Raw genomic sequence first — 24,856 nt, 5'->3', positions numbered from 1 at the left:
AGCACTCCAAGAGCAGCTATGTTTAGATTCTGTAACTTTTAGTTTTTTTACATTTGTATAGTTTTGGAGTAGAAGTTTTTTTCCCCCTGTACGGATGGAGCATGAACATCAGACGGATAATTCTTAAACAGAAACCAGCCAGGAAGCCCAGTGAGTTGTTGGCAGCTGTGATGTGGTGAAGCTGCAACAGCCTCCATCTAAAACCGCTGGACAGGCACCGAGAACAGGTTACTCATATCCAAATATGCGCGTAATTGGAGTGCACTGGCGAGGCGTTCCTTGCAACCCATCCGAGATAACGTTGTCGTGATGTTCAATACTTCGGGAATTGAGCTCACTTTTAACAAGAAAGAGGATATTTCCGAAGTTATCAATGGCACTCTGGAGCTTCTGTACAACGTCCTCGTCACCGCCAGTCCCACAGCCATGTGGAACGAGTCGTGCGGGGAGCAGCTGCAGGATTTCGGGCGCCCGGAGAAGATCATCATCGGGGTGATGTTGGCGATCATCACGGCGGTCACCGTCATGGGGAACACGCTGGTGGTGATCGCGGTGAGCGTGGTGAAGAAACTAAGGCAACCTTCAAACTACCTTCTTGTGTCTCTAGCAGTGGCGGACCTGTCAGTGGCCATAGTTGTGATGCCGTTTGTAATAGTGACAGACCTCACCGGGGGCGAGTGGCTTTTTGGAGAGGTGTTCTGCAACATCTTCATCGGTATGGATGTAATGTGCTGCACTGCCTCCATCATGACCCTGTGCGTGATCAGCGTCGATAGGTAAGTTGACAAAGTTAGCAACTAACGCGGCTTTGATATTGAAGCCTGTCAAATTGCAATGGCACCAACATTACGCATGCAGTGCACCCTGCGTTTCAAACAACACGCAGAAGACACATATAAGGCTTTTTATTAGCTGCTTTAAGTACACCGAGGGCAGGAACTGTTCAAGTGCCAACCATTCCTCCGATTAGCTCTGCGGTTGGAAGCACTGAACCAGAAAATGAATCCGCAGACTGTGATTAATTTACAGCACGCCTAATTAATTTGCTTGACCGGACCATGAGCAGTGTTTCTTGTAATTACGCATTTATGTTCAGCGTCCATAGGCCTTTGATGTGACTTACCATCGTCCTACATTTATGTTAAGGACACATCTCACCTGCTCGCTGTTACTACTGCGCCCCCTTATTATTTAAATGGCTGTAAGGTAAACTTCTGAGAAAACTAAACTACAGATATTGTTCTGTCTCACTTTATACATAAAAGTCATAATATCACGTTTTCTATCCTGGTGTTTTGCATCAACACATTGTTCCTCAATTATTCATTCAAGTTAGTTTCCAAATGCTCCACAGTGTGTTGCTTTGAATTCCACTTTCAAAAGGGGGAAAGTAAGCACTCATCCCTCCACCCTTAAAGATCCACTCTGTATCTCAGGTGTACTACAGCTCTTTGGAGTCACTGCTCATAATACCAGAGCTCAGCCTTATAGCTTGTGCCACAAGAGACATTTCCTCTGCTTCCCACTATAATCCACAGTGAAATAAATGTCAAGTGATCAGTGCTGTTGTTCCCCCTCAGTAACCATAATGAATACAGAGGCTCATTGTAGTATTGACGATCTGATTATTCCTCCTGCTTGCCAATCAGGTGTTGTGACCTGCGTTACACCCAGAACGGGTCTGCATGTTTTCAGTTTGTAGATGCTCTGAGCACCAGGGATTTAAGTAATCCTGAGGAAGCTAATGATATTATGGGAGTAACTGGATTACAGATATCATTCTGTGATGCAGCGTAACTGACAGAGGTACTCTATGTTTTGGGAAGAGGTGTAGGTTAGAGGTCACAGGAGTCGCATTATTGAACATGGATGGATAGTGGGAGATTTGTTCATCTGTGGCCACTTCATGTAGGCCACAAGCCGAAGTTCGTTAGTCTTACCATAAAGTTGTTCTATAGACCATATAACTCCCAACCAGGGGAAGTTTGAAAGATTGTGGAGCAGCTCAACAATTTGAAAAAGTAGAAAATATTTGAATTTAAAGAATATATGCAACATTAGGTTAACTGTAACTACATGTTTCAGTTTTGTAGTTTTGTTATAACGATTGAAATATTTAGTTAAATACTGCTGACCAAACCAACCTATATATTGACAGTTCAATTTTATGAAAAAGTTATCAATCTCCACTTCTATATAATTAATTGAATAATTTATATCATTTATACATTGGGACTTGACGAAGGGGTATGAGAGTTCATGTGACAGGACTGTGGGAACCACTGCTATAGACTACAAGTGTTGTTCCATATACTGCACGTTTTGTTACAAGAGTTGCTGTAGTACTCTTGTCCCAGTCGGGTCATGAGCTGGCACACAGTTTACATTTACACACCATTCTGCTGCACCCTCCTCGTCATGTCTCGTCGAGTCCGTTAAAGTGTTCCTGCTGTAGTCACCGTGTCTTACGTCCAGTCTTGTCAGTCACTGTCTGTTTTATTTTGTACCTACCTCTTTCCAGATCTCTTTACTTCCTGTCTTTGTGTGGTTTCCCGCCATCGTCAGTGTCTGCCCCGCCCCTGATTGTTTCCACCTGTGCCCACTCACCTCCTGTATAAATAGTCCTGTCGCCCGTTGTCCTGTCCCAGTGTATTGAACCATATATACATGAGTGTTTTGAGTTTATGCTTCCTGTTTGCAAGTAAAGTATTTTATTTTTCACTTTACATCCGTTTCTGGTTGTGCATTTGAGTCTTCCTTCCCTTTGTATTCCGGTGGAGGTCAAGCAGTGGGAGTGTAACACACCAGCACGGTCGGGTCTCATGGCCATTGTCTGTGAGAAGGGAAGTGCTCACATACTCAGACAGGACAAATGCAACCACCGTAAACCGTTTGCGCTGATCTCCATGAAAAAGGCTTGTCCTAAACAAACAATGCAGAGCGTGTTCGGCATATGATTCACAACGGGAATCAAAGAGATAATTCATTAGGATGGGAATTGCCAATTAGTCACATGATTAGCTGCAATTAGGGCAATCTCTGTCTTTTAGGATTCCCAAGGACATGTATTGTAAAATGAAAGCGAACAGCAGGGAGTGCTGCAGATGAGGCTCAGGATTGAACAGGTTTATTTGTGGGGGTTATACAGTCCCTGAAGACTGTGGTGCTCTGCTGCAGAGGGATATTGATCATATCTCAGCGCTCCTTAGGTCTACAGAGGGATGCTGCTTATGTGTATATGCCAATATGGACAATGTGGTGCTGGAGGAGTCGTCCCTAGTGCATGGGGCCAATGCATTTATGATCCTGCAGGGACATGACAGGCTTCAATAGATGCTCTCAGAGAAACTCCTGTCATCCTGGTGGAATACAGACTCTCTGACATTCTCCATCCACTTTAACACAAGTGTAATCAGTGAGGGTTAAACCACATGCAAAAATGTATTTCAGGTCCCCACAATATAATCTAAAAACGATGAAGATTTAACACTTTACTTTACAAGACGGGGTCTGAAGACGAGTTGAAACGATGTAGTGTTGGAGGACAAGAGATATATTTAAAGAATGATTCAAACCGATGCAGGAGAGCGTCTGGTAAATGCTCACATCTTACACTCTCCATGCCTTTACAAAGCTCCCTTTCTATTGCCTCCTGTCCCCCCTGCAATATGCTTGAAACATCTGCATTAACTTCACTTAGTTTAGTAATCTTTCTCCCCCAATAACAGCAAGCTATTGACAGACAAAATGTTCCCCGTCCTGTGGCTGACGGTCAAAAGAAGTGTAGAATACTCTCCAGTGTATTGATGTTGTACTGTATGTGCAAATGTGGATTTATGGCTGTGAAAGTTATGCTTATGGATGAGTACCCATTCAACACCTCCAGCTTCTTTAAGTGGAGATTCAACACTGCAAATTGAACCTAACACACCGCAGCATTGACCCAGTCACGGCAGCAGAGTCCAGTCTGAGTGCTGGGGAGTGAATAAAAGAGAAATTATATATGAAAGCAGTTCTGCTATTTCACAACATAACCCAGTATGCACTCCGTGCCCATTTCCCTAAAAAGTTAGTATCTCTTTTGGCTACAGTCAGTTTTTACCTTCACTGAGAGTAATATGTTGTATGTTTAATAATTCAAAAGTCAAATATGAATGATTTATTCACAACAGTGGTAACAGAGGGTAACCCTTTTCTGTAGTTCCTCAGACGTCTAAGAAAAGACGGTGTTAAAGGAACGGAGCAGCTCGGTATAGAGCAAGAGACCGAGTTAAATGTGCGAATCAAACACAGGCTGGCTTAACTATCCAGTGACGGATGGAATGTAGGTCAAAACATAAATATCACATAACTGCAGTAATGTAAACCTTTCCACCAAGGTCCAAACTAAAGAGCGATCACACCCGTACGCTTCTACAGGGGATTTGAGGGAGGACATCACCCTCGCTGGGGCCTTTAGATGGCAGCGGGATTAGCCACAGCCTTCATATGCTTTCTGCCAACGTGTGTGTCGATGATGAGCCGAGTTCACGCACAGCTCCCACGTTGACCCACTCTCCGTGTCTGACAATATGTTTGCGAGGTCTGTGCGTAAGTTAGTCCCAGGAGAGACTTCTTAGTTAGTGAAGCTGGGGAACTTCCATCTGCAGCCGCTGACGCAGATGACCTAGCTGACGCATCCTCAGGTAATATGATGTGACGCCTCAGCTCCACTCTCCCACTTGTCGGCCACCTCGCTCAAATGTGGAGGATTGGACATCTCCTGCTAGGCCAGTGCGATCAGCAGTTCATGCTTGTAAAGGTAAATGTGGACGTACAATGTTACACTGAAGTCTTAAATCTTTCCAGAGAGTTCGACATCTTTAGAGGGTTTTGAAACCTCGAGACACCTTTAATGTTACAAGCCACTACAGCTGTTTCTTACCACGAAGACCAACCACTTTCAGTTTCAAGTGGAAACAATATTTAAATCTGAACCCCCCCTACCCACTGCCACATCCTGTATACAAACACTTCCTGCCGAGCAAAAGTGCTGTTAATGAAAATGTTTCAGAGCACCATTAATTGAAAATGCTGGGAGAAATACATTTGGCCAGTTAATAATTGATAAGTGCTGCTTGTCCTGTCAAACACAGCTCCGTTTCTGTCCTGCGTGACCGTCTCCTTGACTTCTAACACAGAAGCACATGAAGTGAGAGACAAATTGCCTGCTGATCCTGCGGTCCGATAACGTGATGTGTGTGTGGGAATGGAAATGGATGATGAAATTGAATCCTCTTGTAATGGTCTGGAACATGTACAGAGCGCAGCACACACAGGGACATGTAGACTCTGCATTTAACGCATCCTCGTGTGAGCAGCAGCTTTTATATTATCAGTGCCCGGGGAGCAGTGTGGCGGTCCGGTGGTTTGCTCAAGGACACCTTGGCAGTGCCCAGGAGATGAACTGGTACCAGTTCACACACCACACTTGGTCTGTTTGGGGACCGGCGATCCTCCGGTTCCCAAGCCAAGTCCCCACGAACTGAAGTACGGTCGCCCGAGGGGGTTTGACTGAGAACAGAAAGTCAAAGGAAGGAGACGAAATGATGGCAGTGGCTTGTTGTTTGTCTCTTGACTTTATGATAGGTGACTGTTCACTTGAGATTTAGAACAATTCATCTGGTGTAATGTAAGCTCCCGTTGTTTGAATGCTTGTAGTTGGTTCATTAAGAACATATATTTAGCTGTGGTTGGTTGTCAGCAGCAGGTTCAGGGTCCACATGGTGTGCTGCATTCACAAGCTTCCATATTTAGCAGATTCCAAAAGGAAGTAGTGCATTGCATTGGATGAAAGGACTCGTGATGATATATCATTAAAAACATTACCAACAACATAAACGTTATGCACAGTGCTTGTGCATCCAAGCGTTTAGGACAAGATATCTCACATCTAAGAAAATCAACATCTGATCTGAGCATACACAAATATCTGAAGAGCATGGATGGTTCATGACAGCTCAAGTCAATCCTTCAACTATCTAAACCCTAATTATAGAGCACATGGGAAACACCGCTAGCATGGCTAATGATAACCCTTCACATGTCGTTGCCTTCAAGTTAAATGTCACATCCCACAGACAATCTTTTATTTTGCTTACTGCTCCTCGTAGCTGTGGAGAGCTTTGGAGGGACACTTCCATATGAGGGCACTGCCAAGTGAGAGGAACTGAGACAAAGCTGCCTTATGCAGAGAGGCAGGCCCTTACCCTTAAAAGGTACTTGGTTAGGATTTATTTAATATTTTAATCTTCTACTGCTAAGGGTTTAAACGGCACAGAGATCCATGCCTCACTGAAACATGGTCTGTGATTTGATTTATCTTGTTGGTCTATTTGTTGTCTCTGTAGGGAGCCACTTAAATCAGATTTGCCTACGCAACTAATCAGTGAGCTCTTGAACGAGATCCAGCTATGCTTCATATTTGAATAGTAGTAGGTATTGATGGATCAAAGACTAAAACGAAAATATTCCGCTGAAGTGCTTCCCAAATGAACGTGAGGTTGTGAACGGGGCTGTTTGGCTGATGCTCTGAATTATCAGCACGTCCCTCTGCTAGGGGAAAAACATCTTACCCCAATGTGATGCTTTTGTTTTACTTCATTGAACTGAAATTATAGTTATTGATGTTTTGAGGGAGTTTTATGTCAGAAACCTTTGTTTCCTGAAAGGTGGGGATCCGTCAGCAGCAGGAGGCTCTTGGTATGTTGCACTTTGCAGAGAGCATGATGGATTAGTAAACAGTCCACAGATGGAGATTTGAGTTTTGTTTTGGTATTCCCAGCTTGTCACCCTATTTACGCTGCAGTCTCCCGGGACAAGGGAAGGAAAAGGGCAAAGTGCAGAGTGACTTTAGTGTAGCATAAATCATGCTTTGTGTTTGGCATAACAAAGGTGGGGTCCATTATTCATCAAGATTGAACGAAGGGACAACAAGCATTTACCAAGCAATGAGATAATGGGTTTCCTGTTAATGGAGTGGAGAGGTGGAAAACACACACACACACACACACACACACACACACACACACACACACACACACACACACACACACACACACACACACACACACATCTTTTGAACATTTAGCATATTGCAAGTTTGGGCATTGATTCATCTGTGCACTGAATGTTTATACTGTCATACATAATTACTGAGTTAATTTAGTTTAATAATAAAGTTAACCTTTTTTTAAAACGGTGACTAATCTTATGCATCCATGTGAATTATTGTTCAGAGGAGGGATAAAGTATAAGTGTCTCTATTTGAGACCAATACTGTAATGTAAAGGCTACAGATCCCTTTAGACACGGACACATCCCTCTTCACACATGTTCACTGCATCAACCAATATAGTTGTCAGTTCATTCTAAACGTATTATCCAAGAGTGTTGTATGATGGAAATGTGTATTGGATGTATTTTAATGTGACTTTAAAGCTGACATTCTTCAGGCATACGTCAGTAACCCCCAGCGCTGAACACAGTGCCTATTCCAGCTGTGAATTATAAAATAGAGTCATGGCAATCTGTCACTGCCAAACTGCCCTTGAGCAAGACACTGAATCCCAGAACTGACCACTAACTGGGTCAACGCTCTTTCAAATACCTCAGTGTGTGTGTGCGACAGCCGCTCACAAGAAGCATCACATGTGATGCAGTGCGTTAATATTGAATGTTCGTTCTCAACAGCAGCTGACCAAAACAATCTCACCACAAGGTTGTTTGAAAGCTTTTACACTTGAAGTGTTTAGCAAAATGGAAGTCTGGCCATCAACAATTCAACTGGACAAATTCCAGCTGATTAGGAAGCTCCGAGAGCACTGAAAGGGACTGAAGGCAGTTCTTCATTGTCAATTGTAGCAGCCTTTTCGAAACACTTGCACATATCATCAGGAAAAAAACCATATCAAGTTTTAAAAACACAGACACCCACATGATCCAACTGTTTCTAGATCTCTGGCTTCAAAGCTCCACAATAACACATGGTGAGTAGGCAACTTTATTATTCAGTAGAAAGATTCTTTAATATAACTCATCGTTTGTCCTTAAGGGACCCTTTTTCTATCATTGAGGAAACTGACGGTGACTGTGCTTACATGCTAACATGTTAAGAATGTCAATGCTAACATGCTTATGTAGCTCGTATAGTGTTTAACATGTTCACTTCCTTATTTAGCCTGTTAACATGCTAACCTTTACTAATTAGCACTAAACATAAACCCATGAAGCTGAGGCTGATGTGCATGTCCTGAGAAAAGTCAGAGGATCAATACATTCACCAGGACACTTTGTCAGGGGACCATGAACGTCTGCAAGAACTGTTGGGCCAAGCCATCGAGTAGATGTTGAGGTATTTCACTGGATAAGTGAGAACTTTGACCTGCGACCGGTGCTAAAGGGAAAGTTAGTAGTGTAGTGTTCATCTTCTGGGGACCAGGAATGCCTGTGCAAACGTTCATGCCAATCCATCCCACAGACCAAAGTGTTGGAACAAACATTGCCATCCCAAGAGCCACTCTGCTAGCAGGGCTAAACATTTTAGCTTGTAACTCAGAGTGTGTTTGTGGTGTGTGTGTGTGGGTGTGTTTGTGTCTGTAATGGATGCAGCCCACACAGAGGAGTAGACCCAGTGAGACAGGAGAGTGTGTACTATATTTACTTTGCTCTATGTCACTGCAAAGTTCACTGTCTGTGTTCATATGAGACACCTCTCAAAGAAACTTTTCTTCAGTTCAAAGCTTAACGCTCAACATCCTGTAGTGCATGTGAACATGGAGCCACTCATCTGGTCGGCGCAGATGGATGATTTTAGTGTCACTTAATCTCCCCCAAATCTGGAGTATGGACTCTCAGGTGAATGATTTTAGGATTTGAAGGCACTACGCTGTAGTGACATTTAGTGTACAGCAGACTAAATATACTGTAGCTGTTTAGAATCATTATACACCTCCATGTATTTAGTTGATATTAATAGATTGCCTGTTTCTAACCCATCATTATGTGCTCTGCTTTGAAAACACAGCAGTGACCTTTATTTTACTGGATCAGTAGTATCAGTATTATTATCTTGTTGTCACAGCTGTGCTTGCTCACCCATAATGGCAAATTTCAAATTAGCCTGCGTGAAGATGAATCCTGGAAATGTACAAATGTGATATTGTACATCTAAATGTGCTTTGCCAGTAAAAAGAGGCTGAATAACTTCTGCCTCTCACTGCTCATAGGCGAGATAAACAGCAGTGAACATCATCAGTCAACGTGTATTCTGGTTCGTGCACCCTGTGCTCTGACAGGAGCAGAGATCCCACCTCCATATCTTATGTTCTGCTGTATGTCATTGGGCCCAAAATGCAATTATATTCAATTTGCTTTCTTCCCCTGAAACACATTAATATCTGTCTTGCTGATGTAGCAGGAAAAGCTGCAATTGTCCATTTTTGCTTGAATTATCACTTTCTGTACAGCCGAACACACAGTTGGCCTTTTCCCTTGTGCATGTTTTCCATTTGTTTTAACTAATTTCTTTGAGATAGAATACGACTTATTGTTAGATTTATAGGTTGAATATTTGCCATTTAAAAAAAGGCATCTGGCTAAAGGCATAAAGTAGATATAATTATTCATTTTGAAGACCACGAAAGGCCTCCTGTGTATTCTCACATTACATTATTGAGACTTGCACATGTACATATCTGCTTCTGGGATGCTTTAAATGACTATTTAAACACTGATTAGACAACTGTTTGCCTAAATCCATAAGGGGAGAGGCCTGAGGCAGAGTAAGGCTGGTTCATTTGCATAGTACCTTTCAACAACAAGGTCGTTTAAAGCTTTCATTTTTGGGCTTTCTGCGTTCAGACTGCAGGAGAATCTTCTGATCGGATTCGATCTGCATGTGTGGCTGTGGTGTGACTGTGGTGTCAGTAACTATGCTGGTGACGCTGGTGGCTTCTTTGAAACACTTTTTATAGATACACATTTAGAAAGACCGAAGAGGTTTATTGTAGCTGAGGGTTGGTTGAAGTGTGAATTTGATTATAGTGGGACTTTGTGTAAATCCATGACGTGTTCAGGTTTGATTTGGGTTTTTCGTTTTTAGATTGTCTCTTCATAAAGAAAAATAGATTTGGGATATATGAAAATGAAAACATGATTTATGCAAACAACATGTTTGAACGTGAACTACATGACGAATATTTGCTATAAGTGTGCACAAGATGAATTCTGGGGATAAAGCATAGCAATACAAGAATACAGGTATCTTTAGTATTCTCCTGCTCGTAGCTCAGCTTTTAAATATCTGTGATATTTTCATGACCCAAAAATGAAAGGTCAGTAATGAATATGTTCATGTTACACGGTAGTGTCTGGTACTCAGGATACAACTCCCTCTCACTGTCCTTTTCCATTTGCAGAGCCACACAATGATGACATATAACGGTCGGCGTGGCTACTTCAGCTACACCGACTGCTGGCTCGATGCCAATTTGGCAGAAAGTGAATCGGCTCAAAAAGGAGCTGCCCGCGGTATCCTTGGTAACTAAAATTGTTAAAAAAAAAAAATCTGAAAGGTCAGAAGTAAAATGGGAGGAAGTGGAGAATAGATTCCTCCCCCACATCTGAGACTTCCTCTAAGCTTATTTAATTTCCGAAAGGGTCCTTTGAGGGAGACAGAACCAGAGGGGAGGCGACAAAGATGGTCGCTCGCTCGCTCACATCTTCATGAAAGGGAAAACGGAGAGGAAGATGGACTCGCTGGCACATACAGTACTCATTCCCCTTCCACTAACAGACTGGAGTCATTGTATAATAATGAAGAGAGAGTTAGCACACTCATAAATAGTTAAGTGAGAATTTTTGGATCTCACTAAATGAGGGGCTGTTAGCGGGACACTGATCACAGTAAATCAACACTTTGGTGAGCAGTAATACCTCTTCACATGCTTAACACACGCACATCAAATAGATTCTTTCTGAACAGTAGCAGGTATGTACATGTACACATTTAATCTTCCTGGTCTATAGAGGCTTTTAAGCTGCTTCACAGATCTGGTCACCTTTTCTGCGACGATAATGGAAGTCCATTAAAGAATGGAGAATAAAGGTTTAATGCAGGACAAGCAGGAACAAATCCTTTCAGAAAGTAAAAGTACATTATGTGACGAGGCAGACGGAAACCTTAACTTGTCTCATACTGAAAAACATTCAGGAAAAGGTTTGACCAAAATACTTTGTTGACTGCTTCCTAACGGTGTTTATGAATATGTAAACTTGGTGTTAACCTCATTATTTTTGCTTGCGTAATAGTTATTTATAGGTGAGGCCATGAAAATTAAGGTTGTGACCAATTTGTTTCTGCTCCAGAATACTAACTACAAGAAACAGCAAGAGAGTAGTCTCTGTTTCATACTGAAGAATTCTGCAGTGACTTGAAACACGAGACACAACACGTTTATTTGTTTCCTGAACAGACGGGATGCAAACCCCAGTGTCAAAGTCCTGCACTTGAAATGCCTGGCATGGTCGACAGGGTTGTCCAGAGAGGCAAGACAATACGTGATGACTTGAAATATCATGCACACTAAAGATAATGCATCCATCGTGTGAATATAAAGTGTGGAGATCTGCACACCACTTGAAACTCAACAGGACCAAACTGCTTTTCCTTCCGGGGAAGGGCTCTCCCAAGCTAATGGTTATGTTTGTATTCTATCGTTTCTGTATGTAGCACTTACTTGAAGCTGTTGTTCTGCACTTAAAATGATTTCACCTATTTGAAGCTGATGTACTTGTAAGATTCTTGCAGTTTGGAGTTGTATCGTCATGATTGTTTGCACTTATTGTGAGTCGCTTTGGACAAAAGCGTCGGCTAAATGAAGTGTAATGTAATAAAGTTGATTTCAGAGTATCTGGAAAATATATTCTGTTTGGATACAAATTCATGAGGAAACATTCGAGGAAGACTGTTTTTATCTTATTACGATGAAACCAAAGCCTTGGCCTATAGTTGTCTAACCGAACACTTCACAGAACCAGTAATGCTGTACTGTGTACGACACAAACATATAGTTGGATGATTCTCTTCGACTCAGTTGGTTTAAGCCATGGATCACAGATTATGAGATGCGTGTGAGTGCTTTTCAAGTATCTTGAGGACTGGAAGAGCCGAGAGAAGCTCTCCGAGGCTACCATTATCAGAATGAAGAGGTTGAAACACCGGTGAAAGATCAGCGCCAGATGATGTTGTCAGAACCCGCTGGGACAGGAAGTCCTAAGAGTGAGCCGAACAGAGAGAAGAGAAGCGTTAAATAATGCGTGTGATGGGAATTATGTTTGTTTCCCCTTTAACTTAAGATGAACATACTATATTTAGCTTTGAGAGATATATATATATATATATATATATATATATATATATATATATATATATATATATATATATATATATATATATATATATATATATATATATATGTAGATATACATATATAGAATGACAGCTACTGGCCAATAAAGCAGTAGCAGCAGCAATAAGAGAGTTATCAGGATGTTGAGCAAGAAAATTAATTCCTGACCTTAAAAAAAGTTAGTTTGATAAAATGACATATAAAAAAGACTTATTAATGTTGGCTGGTGGTGAAGAGCAGTTTGATATACTGAGCTGGCTGTTAAGATGGATAACCCAAATGTCTAACCTTAACCCAGAGATGATAACACTGACATCACCCCTTCCAGCGCGTTCACGTCAAAACGCCGCGGATGCCAGTTTGATGCACAACCTGCATGTTTCATGGACAGTGTTGGTGTAGATTCCCAGTTGGCTAACTAGAAAACATTAGCTTTAGCTTTAAGTGGCAGCTGACTCAAACGAGCAAAAGCAGAACAGATGCTCAGCCTGCGTTGGTCACTGAGCACTTGGAATTGGTACCGGAGTGAAGCCGCGGGTCAAAACTGGAAACTCCTTACACTCTTAATTGCTGACGACGTAGAGATACCAGGTGACGTCATTATACTGTTGGCTCACAAGCCTCGTTAGCAACGGCAATAGCGTCGACCACACTTCAGCTATCTTACACAGAAGTAAACAGAGCTTTGATTTCGGACCGGACAAAAATGTTAAAATAATTAATTCACAATCGTAATATTTTATTTTAGTTCAGGGGCCACATGCAGCACAATGTGATCTCAAGTGGGCCGGACCAGTAACATCACAGCATGATAACCTGTAAATAACAACAACTCCACACGTTCCCTTCGTCTTAGTGCAAAAATGTTAAAATACATTCTGAAAATGTTCAAAATGTATCTTTTTACAAAACATTATGAAGCCTCAGTTTATCATTTACACACGTGTGTTACAACTTACAGATCAGTGTGTCTACAAAGGCATGAAACATTTCGTTACAGGTATCTGGAACAGGATTTTACACTTTGCAAAGTCATCACGCGGGCCGGATTGGACCCTCTGGCCCTTTAGAAGCTTTGTGGGTGTATTTAAAAATAATAATAATAATATTATTCTACATGAAAATATTATCAATATAACCTTTAAAGGAATAGTTTGACCTGGTTGCAGTCGATTATTGAGTCTCACCCCTCAATATCCTCGCAGGCTTTTCAAACTACCTCCCAGCGTCGCCGGTCGGAGAAGCGAGGAACTCTTTTGGCTTCTGTCGCGTTGGACGTTAAAGGAACTATTTATTTTGAGAGAACTGTGAAGTCACCTTGCGGTACTTTTCCGTGGAGTGTTTGTTCTGCTCAACAAAGCTGGAGGAATAACCTTTAACTGTTGAGTTTGTATGTAAAGCTTGCCATATCCCGTCTATTCTATGACCCTATCTACCCTCCTCCACTCTCTTCTGTAGCGCCTGTAGAGTATTTGCTTTGTTTTCCAAGGACACCCAGCTCTGACAAGGATGGACACGCTGACTGTTGGAAGGAGAATCCATTTATCACCGTGACAGTAATAGCCGCCCATCATCTCTATTGCTGTGAGAGCCAGTAAACGCCCGAGGGACAGGTGGTGTGCTGTGCGGCAGAGGCCATAAAATATCCACAATACGGCTTTACAACAATTAGGGGGAGGTAAAACAGACATCATAAAGGCGTCGGGGGGAGTGGAACCATTGTGCCTTTCAAGTCCACGTAATGATTGTGTAAATAGTTCATCATAAAGGAAACGACTGCAACATCACTTAGAGTGTAAAGCAAAGCATGAGAGTTTTTTAACGGGGTGATTGAAAGCCAGAATTATTTATGGAGCCCACAGGTCGCCCGAGATCCTGAACCATGCCGTGCTCCTTAAGGAATACCTTTTCGTGAGATATCATACAACCGGCAGTGTAGGACCGACATTGCTATCCCAATCCCACACAGTCACCCTGGCCAGAAATACTCAAGTTGAGTGCAAATCAGAAATTAATGAAACCCTAACCTCCCTACATCATTCTGTCTCCCTATCGCCCTGACACTAAAGGAGCAATTAAAGAGTAATTAGATGATTAGCAGCTATCTCCATGGCTAGATGACACTAGGGGTAAATGGGAACATAAAGATAAGTGGGTTAAGTGGGTTTTGTAATTTGGGTGAAATGACCTTTTATGCTTAATATCAGTCGCCTCAGGCAGCCCGACACTTAAAACCCTGCGTCACTTCCTCAACGTCTTATTTTCTCAAAAAGATTTATTGCGCATAGATTAAGTGCTTAAGGCCCCGTCACACATATCCGTACGACAGAAACGTACGCCGGCGCATATGAAAATATGTCAGAGTCCAAATACGTCCAACTTTTCATCGGATTGGATCAGAAAAGTGAACGTATACAGATACACATGTCTAACATATTGATATCGCATCACTTACTTATACAAAATGTATCAGACGAATACCCAATAAATGCATAACGTATACAACAATATGGCGTATACAAAATATCGTCAACACATACGATTTTAAGGTAAGGTATAAGTAGAAGGCAATGCCCAAGCTTCTCCTTCTACATGTCGGCTAAAATAAATGCCAACACTTGTTCACAGACTGTTTGACACTAGTCTGACCTAAGCTGGCACACAAATCTGAGGGATGAAGTACGTCTGTCCAGGCATGACTCAGTTTGGTTTATGTAAGAGTCCAAATGAGATTAAAAAAGAATTACTGCTGCTACTTTACACACACGTTCAACCTTAACCTGAGCAGAAGTCAGAGAACAAAACAGAACCTGACCTAAACAGCTGCAACTTTGTTTGATCTAAAAAGTGAGGCAGAATTCTGTGTGAAGCATGAAACAGATGGGATTACTCCTTTGCTTCCTTGTTGAGGAGGAAATTACATTTGCTCATGTTGTGCAGTGTGTGAGAGAAGCAGCTCAATTCATGACTGACGGAGGCTCCTCAAATAGAATAGCACAGCCGAAGCATTCCTTGAGGACTGGGGATGTTGTCTGATGTCGGAGAAATCCCAGATCTCTCACTAGACAGATTTGAACCTTTTTTCAGTATAGGGCAGCTCAGAATAAGTACTCTGTGATGATACTTTAGTTGAAATAAACGCTGTTTAATTGTTTTTTTTACAAAAAGAGAAACCTTATTGGGGTTAGGGCGACTTCAGCTTGTATTAGTCGAACACAGTACACCAAAAAAACAATAAGAAAACAATTTTATCTTTCAAATATTCTTGAATTGGACACAAATGGATTGGGTGTTTCTAGATTTTTCTCTTTTTCAGCACTCAAATTCACTCTTTGTAAAGCAAACCAAGCATGAACGCAGTGAATACACGCTGGATGAAGAGGAGCCACGCTGCACTCTTGAAGAGACAGTTCTTCAACAGAAATGCTTTGATTTAAAGCGAAGTCTGCATCTCTTTGCCCACTTCACTCGCACAGATAGGCTGTAACAAAAAAAGATATTCTGCCTAAAATGGGCAACGCTTCACTTTTCCACAGGCTCGTTATGGATAGCCCTCAAGTATATGACATAGGAATTTGTAAATGCCACAGCGAGATGAATGAGTTAGGATTCTCCAGTAGAGCTTCTCTGGGAAAGATAATTTGACAGACTTCCCTCCTGACCTCTTACTTTCTTTTTTAGTAGACCATGTTCTAAATTTACCGCTCCTGCGACCAAACTAGATACAGCTTGGTAAATATTTCACTGTGTATCTCTTCTCAGACATAAAAGGTTTGAGAGCTGCTCCTGAAGATGACTGTTGCACACCAGGGACCCCTACAGTGTTTCAGCGCAGAAAATAGTTCGCTTTACTGTGCCCTAGCCGGTAGCCTAGCGGAAGTAATGAAATTCTCCATTAGCTCGGGCGTAATGTTGTCAGTCGCAGGGTAATCCCCGAGGGCTGCTGCGGCTGTGGACATGTTACAAATCCTCCAGAGATTAAAAAAACACACACTCTAAACTCCCTGTGTGTGTGTCACTGTCACAGTTTAGTGGATGGTGTTTTTTGGGAGGTGAATATAATCCGTTGCCACAGTTTGTTATCATGAGTATGTGATTCCTCTGAGCTGTGAGGTATCCCATGTGCTTTTAAATATGCTACAATTGAATAATTTCTTTGCATTTGACTCTAATAAGTTGCATATTACGAATGCCATGCTGAAAAATAAATATTTCTATATTAACGCTGGATCAAATGTGAGCTTGTAGTGATGAAACCGTTTGGTTAGAGTCATTTTCAGACGCAGCAGGCAGCTGTTTTCAGCTAAAAAGCTCAAAAGCCCGACTGTGAACTACCTGCCATTCCCCAAACGGCAGGTGAGCAACTAGCTGGGGAACTTAATGGAACTTTTAGCAGCTGGAAAGCTGAATATTTCCCTCAGGAGAAAGTAGATTCTACAAGAGAGTGAATATTAAATTTTTGTTTATTTTTTAAATGATTTTGTCTAGTTTTACTTCCTGCCTTTGTGTTTTCCCGCCTTTTGTGATTTGTTTGCCCCGCCCTGATTTGATCCTCCTGCGTATAATCACTGCTGCCCTTGTGTCTTTGCCTGCCTCCTCCAGCTGTGTCCTGTTCATGTGATTAGTCATCTGTGTGTATATATACCTGTGTGTCCCCTTACTCCTTGTCGGTTCGTCCTCTATGTTTCCTGCTGTGTTTATCACTGCGTTGATCCTGGTGTGCCATTGTGCCTGCTCCCTTTGTATCATACTTGTGTTTTGCCCATCGTGTGTCCTCTTTTTAACCGCACCATGACAGAACGAACCGACAATAAAAATGGACCGAGCAGATCTGTTTGAGGATGAACTTAATAAAAAGCCCCTAGTACAGGATACAAAGAGGCTTTTAAACCCTCCCGATTGTCAGCCTGCCTCCCAGTCAGCTAGCCACCGGCCTGTTAGCAGATTAGCATGCGAGCCACCACTCCATAAACCTTGGGTTCCTGACTCTGCAGCCCCAAACCTATTCCTGGGAATCCGCCTGGCCCTAGCCCGAGACTTCTAGCTTCTTGGGAAGAAACCCAGTCGTTCTAGACGCCATCCCGTCAGCTGCAAGTCTGCTGCTCGGTCTAAGTCTCCGCTGCAAGCACCCCTGGCAGCTCTGCCGTGTCGTGTGTTCTGCGTTTAGCTCTCCTTAACTGCACTGTGACAACTACAATACACAAATACGAAGATGTTAAACACATCCAGCCTAAAAGCAACACAGTTTAAACTCCAGCTGTGAATGTGCACATTATTAGATGTATGATATCACTGCCCTATCTAAGGCATGAGTAGATCTGAATATGATTACATTAAATGAAGGTGTATTAAATGTGTATATATATAGAATAATAAGACACTTTATTCTTCCTCTTCGGGAACTTATGACCTCTATGATACTTTAGTCTTTCCGCTGCAACCCCGGTGGTGTAAAACGGACTTGGGAGCAAATAAATAATAATATAAAAACATAATTCAAAGCGGTAACCAGACTTTCTTTCATATATTAATAATCACCCACAGGAATGGCCGACAGTCTGAGTGACTGTAAGCACACGACTCTGACATGTCGCATGGCAACACTCGGTGAATATATATCTTATGATTTGATATAAATGACACTTCTGAGTCGTGCGCTTCCTGTAATGCATTGCCTTATGGACGCTGTGGTTGTTTATTAGTATATTTAATAGGACCGTAAATATATTTATAGCTTTGAATTATGTCATGTATACTTTATTTGCTCCCAAGTTCGTTTCTGGGGTTGCAGCTGAAAAATAAGACATACACGGCATAAAAATATACCGAAGCAACACATTAACTTAACAAAATATACACATGTAATTATAGACACACGGCCCATATGGTGCAGTGATATTATAAACCTGTTAATTTATGCATTCACACAGTCGGAGATGTTTTTGCCAGCTCTTCTTCCTGCATTTGGCAGTTTGAACTATGTTGCTTTTAGGCTGGATTATGACTTTATATAGACTAGAACTGTAACTAACTATGACCCTGAAGTTACCTCGCTAACCCCGAATCCACACCTCCATAATTCGCATCCGCTTCAAAATGTATTGCTTTCTTCTGCGGCCCATGCTCATCGGGTCGTTTCGCCGTAATCCTGCTGACATAGAGTCTGCACCTCCTTGGTGGAGGTAAGAATTAGATTTATGTTGCTTGGCACATTATTTAGTTACATTCACATATTGTGCATATTTGAATGTGTTTACTTGGCAGAAGTCATTAGTTTTGTACGTCTATATTAATTTAGCGTGGCTCCTTATTTCACGTCTGCTGTATTCTGTGACTCTCAGGGGTCAGGACAGTTTAATCCCTTTATGTCAAAACAAACAAGATCAGAGGTCCCACAGATGTTTGCATCACCACCTCCTGCTAAAAACACAAGCAGGAAGCTGTGTATTGAAGTGTTGAAATGCACGCCGTCTTATCCAACCTGGCAGTTGTTTGTCTCCAAAGGATGGTGAGTGTGTCTGAAAACAGCTCTGCGGCATTAAAGTGGCTGAAGATGAGTCATAGGTTTGTGGAGCACTGCCCTCCACCCCCATCGACACACAAACATCCCCCCAAATAAGCACCACAACCACCTTCCTCTTTATTGATTAATGCATTCAGAGTGGAGTGTTGCATTACTGGGTTTCTATTATGTATTCCTCAGAATTCCCCCAGCATGGAGTGTCCTCACTCTGGCTCGGGTGTGTTCAGCCCTCCTGTAAAACTTAAGTACATGTTAAGTGAGGGTGTAAATTAGCGATGGGTGGAGGGATTGGGGTTGAATAAACAGACGTTGTTATGTAATATTCAATAGTGTGTGAGTGTGTGTGTGTGTGTGTGTGTGTGTGTGTGTGTGTGTGTGTGTGTGTGTAATATAATAAAGTTTGCTTCTGCTAATAACTCTTTGTTGCTGTACTGTGTACCAGCAGATATTTAAAAGCACTGGATTGGATTTCAGAGGCATTAACACACACTTGTGTAATTTAATCTGAACGTAACCTGATGTTACGCTCAGATTCTACACGGTCCCATGGCATTTGTTACAAGCACATAACTCTGCTTTAAAAAACAAAACATTAAGGCAAACGTGTGAACTTTCACACCAGACGTGACGCGTATAAACTCAACATCTAAAAGCGGTTGATAAAGTGGAGAATGCCGCCCAGGCCGAGCTGAATGTCCACGTGCTGATAGCATCGCATCATTGATGGACGATGAGGCGAATTGGCCAGTGCTCCCTAAAGCTTTTTATCTTGTGATTAACAATAGAGACGGAAACTAGAAAAACAGCCAGCAGTGTCACATTTACAGCTTTCATTAATGACGCATTTGATGCCGATGGAGGCTGTGGGCGAAAATCCCAAAACACGCTGAGATGTACACGCAGACTTTGCATTCTGTGAGGAGTGTGGCTATTTCCACAGTTTTGTAGAAATGAAAGCCTTTCACTCCTCATTGTATTGTATCGTCCTGACACCTCCAGCTGCTGTTTGACGGATAGCTCCCTCTCTACCTGCTAAGCTGCTCCAAAGTCAAAGAAAAGCAGCTAATGGCGCTCCAGGCAATGGCAGAGCTGATGACCTCTCATTGAAATGTCTGTCTTTGAAATGACATGGACACGTGTTTTATGCTTCGATAGTTTCATCTCAATGAAGACAGACGGCAGATTGAGTGTCTTAGTGCTTTACGTGTGATAAGTGACTGTAGGCAGGGCGAGACAACCCAGGCACAAACATCCTTTTTCATTCCCTGGTCAATTTATTTTATTTGACTAACTTTGTCTATTTGCGTCTGTCTCCTAAATTCACCAAAGGTTAGCGAGGTCATTTGCATATTTAAACAACCCCAATCTCCCTTTCTCCGGGCCACATCCTCCAGCTCCGACTGGGGGATCCCGAGGCGTTCCCAGTGAGGAGATATAATCTCTCCACCGAGTCCTGGGTCGTCCCCGGAGTCTCCTCCCAGCTGGACGTGCCTGGAACACCTCCCTAGGGAGGCGCCCAGGTGGCTCCTTACTAGATGAACCACCTCAACTGGCTCCTTTCAACGCAAAGCAGCAGCGGCTCTACTCCGAGTCTCTCCTGATGGCTGAGCAATTCCAATTCCAATTCCCATAATGCAACTAAATAGTTTTTTTCACGACATCATGACGGTTACATTACTATTACTTTGGAACGCTTTGAGATTGATAGGCCTTTAATGCGAGTGCCCAAACATTATCACACTAATACAGTGTTTGTGGTGTAAATTGAATGAAATGCCTCCTTTCAACGTAAAGCAGCAGCGGCTCTACTCCGAGTCTCTCACTAATTTATATCTATATTCTAAAAAGGTTTCACAAAGGGGTTTGTTCAACTATCATCCCCAGCCTGATTTATAGAACATCTTATTCCAAACAACATGGAGAAAATAGATTTGTTTTAAGGCTGTTGATGGTATATTCTGATTTATGGATCTATGAAGAGAGATATCCAAAATGTCCTCCGTAAAAACCTGAAACTCTAATATGTCAACAACATTAATTTTGAACCTGGCTTCTATCCAATGTTCACGTTTCTGTTCCAGTGATGTCTTCCAATGAGCGCATATGTAATAAGATGATGCCTCTTTGCATATATAAACATATCATGTCAGAAAGCTTCAATGTAAGTAATGACCTGGAGGTTTCAGAGCGATATCTGTTAGTTAACCTATGTTCAACATCTGCCTGGAGGTTAGTGCTAATTCTTCCTTCGTCTCCTCTCCTCACAGATATCTGGGGATCACACGGCCTCTCACCTACCCGGCCCGGCAGAACGGTCAGCTGATGGCGAAGATGATCCTGGGCGTGTGGCTGGTGTCAGCATCCATCACCCTGCCTCCTTTCTGCGGCTGGGCCAAAAACGTCCACACAGCCGGTGTGTGCCTCATTAGCCAAGACATTGGCTATACCATCTACTCCACAGCTGTAGCCTTCTACATCCCTATGCTGGTCATGCTGGTCATGTACTACAAGATCTTCAGGGCAGCTCGCAAGAGTGGCGCCAAGCACCGCTTCACTGACATTTCGCGCCGTGAGCGCCTCAGTACAGTGAATAATGAGGCGCTGAGAATGCAGGGCCTGAAGCCGCCCGGCGTGGCGGAGGAGTGCGTGGCCTTGTCCCGCCTGCTGAATCGTGAGCGCAGAAACATCTCCATCTTCAAGCGGGAGCAGAAAGCGGCGACAACGCTGGGGGTGATCGTGGGGGTCTTCGGCGTGTGCTGGCTGCCCTTCTTCATCCTCTCCACTGCCAGGCCCTTTATCTGTGGAGTGGAGTGTAGCTGTGTGCCCATCTGGCTGGAGCGCACGCTGCTCTGGTTAGGCTACGCCAACTCCTTAATGAACCCCTTCATCTACGCCTTCTTCAACCGAGACCTGCGCTCCACTTACCGTGACCTTCTCCGCTGTCGCTACCGAAACATCAACCGCCGACTGTCTGCTGTGGGCGTGCACGAGGCTCTCAAGGTTTAAAGCAGGGTGCTTCAGCAGCATATTTACACTCCCAAAAAAGTGAGGTTAGGCGGCCCTGTGATTGTACAACTGGTGCTTAAAGGGCGACATGTACACAGCAGGAGAAGATAAGACAAAGACTGACAGAGTAGGAGTCACTGTAGCTGGCTCTCCGGCCCCTCAGCGAAGGCAGAGAGACGGCACGATCTCATCGTTGTGTGTGTGTGTGTGTGTGTGTGTGTGTGTGTGAGTCTATTTTGGGAAAGAAAATCATAGAGCGCACTTGATGGGCTATTCAAGTCGACACAGTTTTTGTGCATATGCCACAATTCTGTCCTGGCGCCGGATTCACGGAAAGGATAATGTAGTGACAAATGAAAATGACTTGTAAACACAATCAATCATCCTAGGGCTTTCAGAGGGAACAGAAAGCACACAGATCTCTGTATATTAACACAATTGATGTTTGATAAAGAAAAACCATTTGTTTTAGTGGCAGTGTCTTCTGAACATCTTCATCCAAACATTCATGTCAAACCGAGAGTAAACACTTTGAGGCGTACTGCGCTCTGTGCCAGGATTAATTATTATTTATATCACTTTATCTCCAGTCACATTTGGTCCTCTCACTAAATTTAACAGGCGCACTTTGAATGCTTCACAAAGACACGTGGCGATGCCAAATGCGTGGAGGTGTGTGAAGAAAATGGTGTTAAAACGCAACATGAAGGAAACATTTCCCATTCATGAAATCTCAGTATTTGTTGCTAATAAAATAAACTGAACGTAGTTTGTTTAGAGTCTGCATGAAACATAATCGTCTTACATGCCACTGTACAAATACATCATCAGATTTTGAATAGAGAAGGACGAGTCACCCAAACACTTTATCGCACACATGAACTCGATGCTGTAAATGTCAGAAACCATGAAACTGTGGACGTCTTTGTGCGGTTTCAATCCACATTTGGCTGCTGGCCTTGTTGGTTTGAACAGCGAACTAATCCCGTTGAACTCTGCAGCTTCACTTTTGACACAATTGACATGTTCTTCAGACTCATTTGAACTCTTTGGCGACCTGTACGAACCCGTGTCACATGTTATCAGTCGAGCAGTGTGTGCTTTTTCTACCTCAACTTTTGAGATGTCTGTGCATTTCCTTCAAACAGATGTACCGCCGTCTTGCATCATTTTGTAATTAACTGCTATTTTATATCGTGTAAGATCAATCCGTCTACAACTGCTCTGTGATTGCTCTGTGTGACCTCTTTGTCGTTACCTTCAGGAACAAGCTGTGGGAGTGGCAAAGCATTTCATCACTTTGTAAATAAAGAAACACTTGGTTAAACTGTCACATCGGCCTACGCTGTCCAGCGATGTATCTGTCGTTCTTTAGAGAATCAAAAGATCTTTTTTCTTTGTCAAACAGGAGACGATCCACATCAGAACGTATCCTCATCTAAACCCTAACCTGAAGGTCTGCTCGCTGCCTTTCAAACATTCATGACATTTCTTAAGAATTAGCACCAAGGCTTTCGTGCTACTGTAAGAACTCTTGAGACTTGTACGAGTGTGGTGACCCAAAAAAGATGCCTTTATTCTCTGTCTGCTCGGAGCAAAATCTTTTATTCAGAGTCTGGTTGACAGCTGTCTGCCTGCTTTCATGACAAACTGTCCTGTAGAAACACAAGGACGAAGTAGAGTCTGACGTGTGTGATGTGTCGAGGTCAGACAGTGTGTCGTTCAAATACTGAAACCAGTAGGGAGTGAGTTGTAGGAGTGTTAATGTATGTAATTATCTCAGTGCAGACGTATTCAGGTGTGTTTGTATCTAACAAACACCTACACCTGTCAGTGTTCAGCCACACTCGCTCCATGAGGCTGCACTTAGGCTCAGCAGCTGATTCTGATTCTGATGTAAACACTTCTCACGGACAAAACCTCCTGACTATATTAGAGATTGTATCATAAATTATGTATTTTAGTTTGCATCATTATCCATGGGATCTTGGTTATAATGAAAATATTGCAATTCTAAACTAAATCTAACTTTTTCCTTTATTGCATTTCCATTTACTGTAGAAAAGAATATGTTTACTTACAATATCTTCACATTTCTTAGCTTCTTACCTTCAAAGAAGACACAAAATATGCATTTATGCCTCATGGTTGAGCAGCTATTCCTCATTCATTTTGGGTACGTTCATTTAGGCATTTGGGAAGTGGGTATGTAGCCCCCAGCCAATAACAGCAGGCAGCTGAGGTCGAGACTTTATAAAAAGGTTAGCAGATTACATCGCTGTCTCCGTTTCTCTGCTCTCTGCATGTGTCCTGTATGAAGATCTGCAGGTGTGTTCTCACCGAGGACGAGCCTCACGCAGAGCAGAGAGGCCATTCCCTCTGATTCACTGTTTTGGGATCAGCATCACATTTTAAGTTGCTTATTTACACATCCAGATGACAGGGAGCAACATTAGCATCCACTGGAGTTGCGTTTCTGGCCACCTGATGAATGTAAGTCCAATATTCACTCTCCTTTACGCTCTGTTTTGGTCTTCACCAACATCTGTCTGCTGCTTGTGTGCTGCGCAGGTCGTGTGCAGCGAGTTTGTCGGAGCTGATTAGCTGAAAACAGCTGCCTGCTGTGGCTGAACACTCCTCTAATGAGAGCGGTGAGAGAGAACCAAAGCAGTGAAGCTGCAGGTCGTACAAACGTCCTGTACAGCTGAGCAACTAGGGTTTGGAAATAAATATTGCAGGTTTATCCCTACTAGGGATCCCTTTCTTTATTTACATGGTTATTTGACCCATTATTGCCGATAGATGCTGATGGAGGTAGCATAGCTCAACACATGAGGTTAGAGTCCTGCACCAGGTCGGGTAACAAATGTTCAGAAAT

At 42.7% G+C, this 24,856-nt stretch overlaps 1 protein-coding gene across 1 annotated transcript; it reads left to right on the top strand.

The window, feature by feature from the left end:
- On the top strand, positions 1-23,305 carry htr7c (5-hydroxytryptamine (serotonin) receptor 7c). The gene is made up of 2 exons (XM_029439756.1): positions 1-776; positions 21,240-23,305. Exons 1-2 carry the CDS (start codon positions 310-312, stop codon positions 21,976-21,978), a joined length of 1,206 nt encoding a protein of 401 aa, XP_029295616.1. The 5' UTR covers positions 1-309; the 3' UTR covers positions 21,979-23,305.
- Positions 23,306-24,856: the final 1,551 nt, after the last annotated feature.

This window comes from Cottoperca gobio, chromosome 9 (genome assembly GCF_900634415.1).
Source record: "Cottoperca gobio chromosome 9, fCotGob3.1, whole genome shotgun sequence".
Taxonomy (NCBI): domain Eukaryota; kingdom Metazoa; phylum Chordata; class Actinopteri; order Perciformes; family Bovichtidae; genus Cottoperca; species Cottoperca gobio.
Note: the sequence above shows the minus strand (reverse complement) of the source record. Positions and strands in the feature narration are given on the sequence as shown.

Excerpts from the sequence above, each read along its gene's own strand:
- htr7c (XM_029439756.1), top strand. The coding sequence starts at position 310 with ATGTTCAATACTTCGGGAATTGAGCTCACTTTTAACAAGAAAGAGGAT. Across the intron at positions 777-21,239 it reads TGCGTGATCAGCGTCGATAG|ATATCTGGGGATCACACGGC; the intron begins GTAAGTTGACAA and ends CTCTCCTCACAG.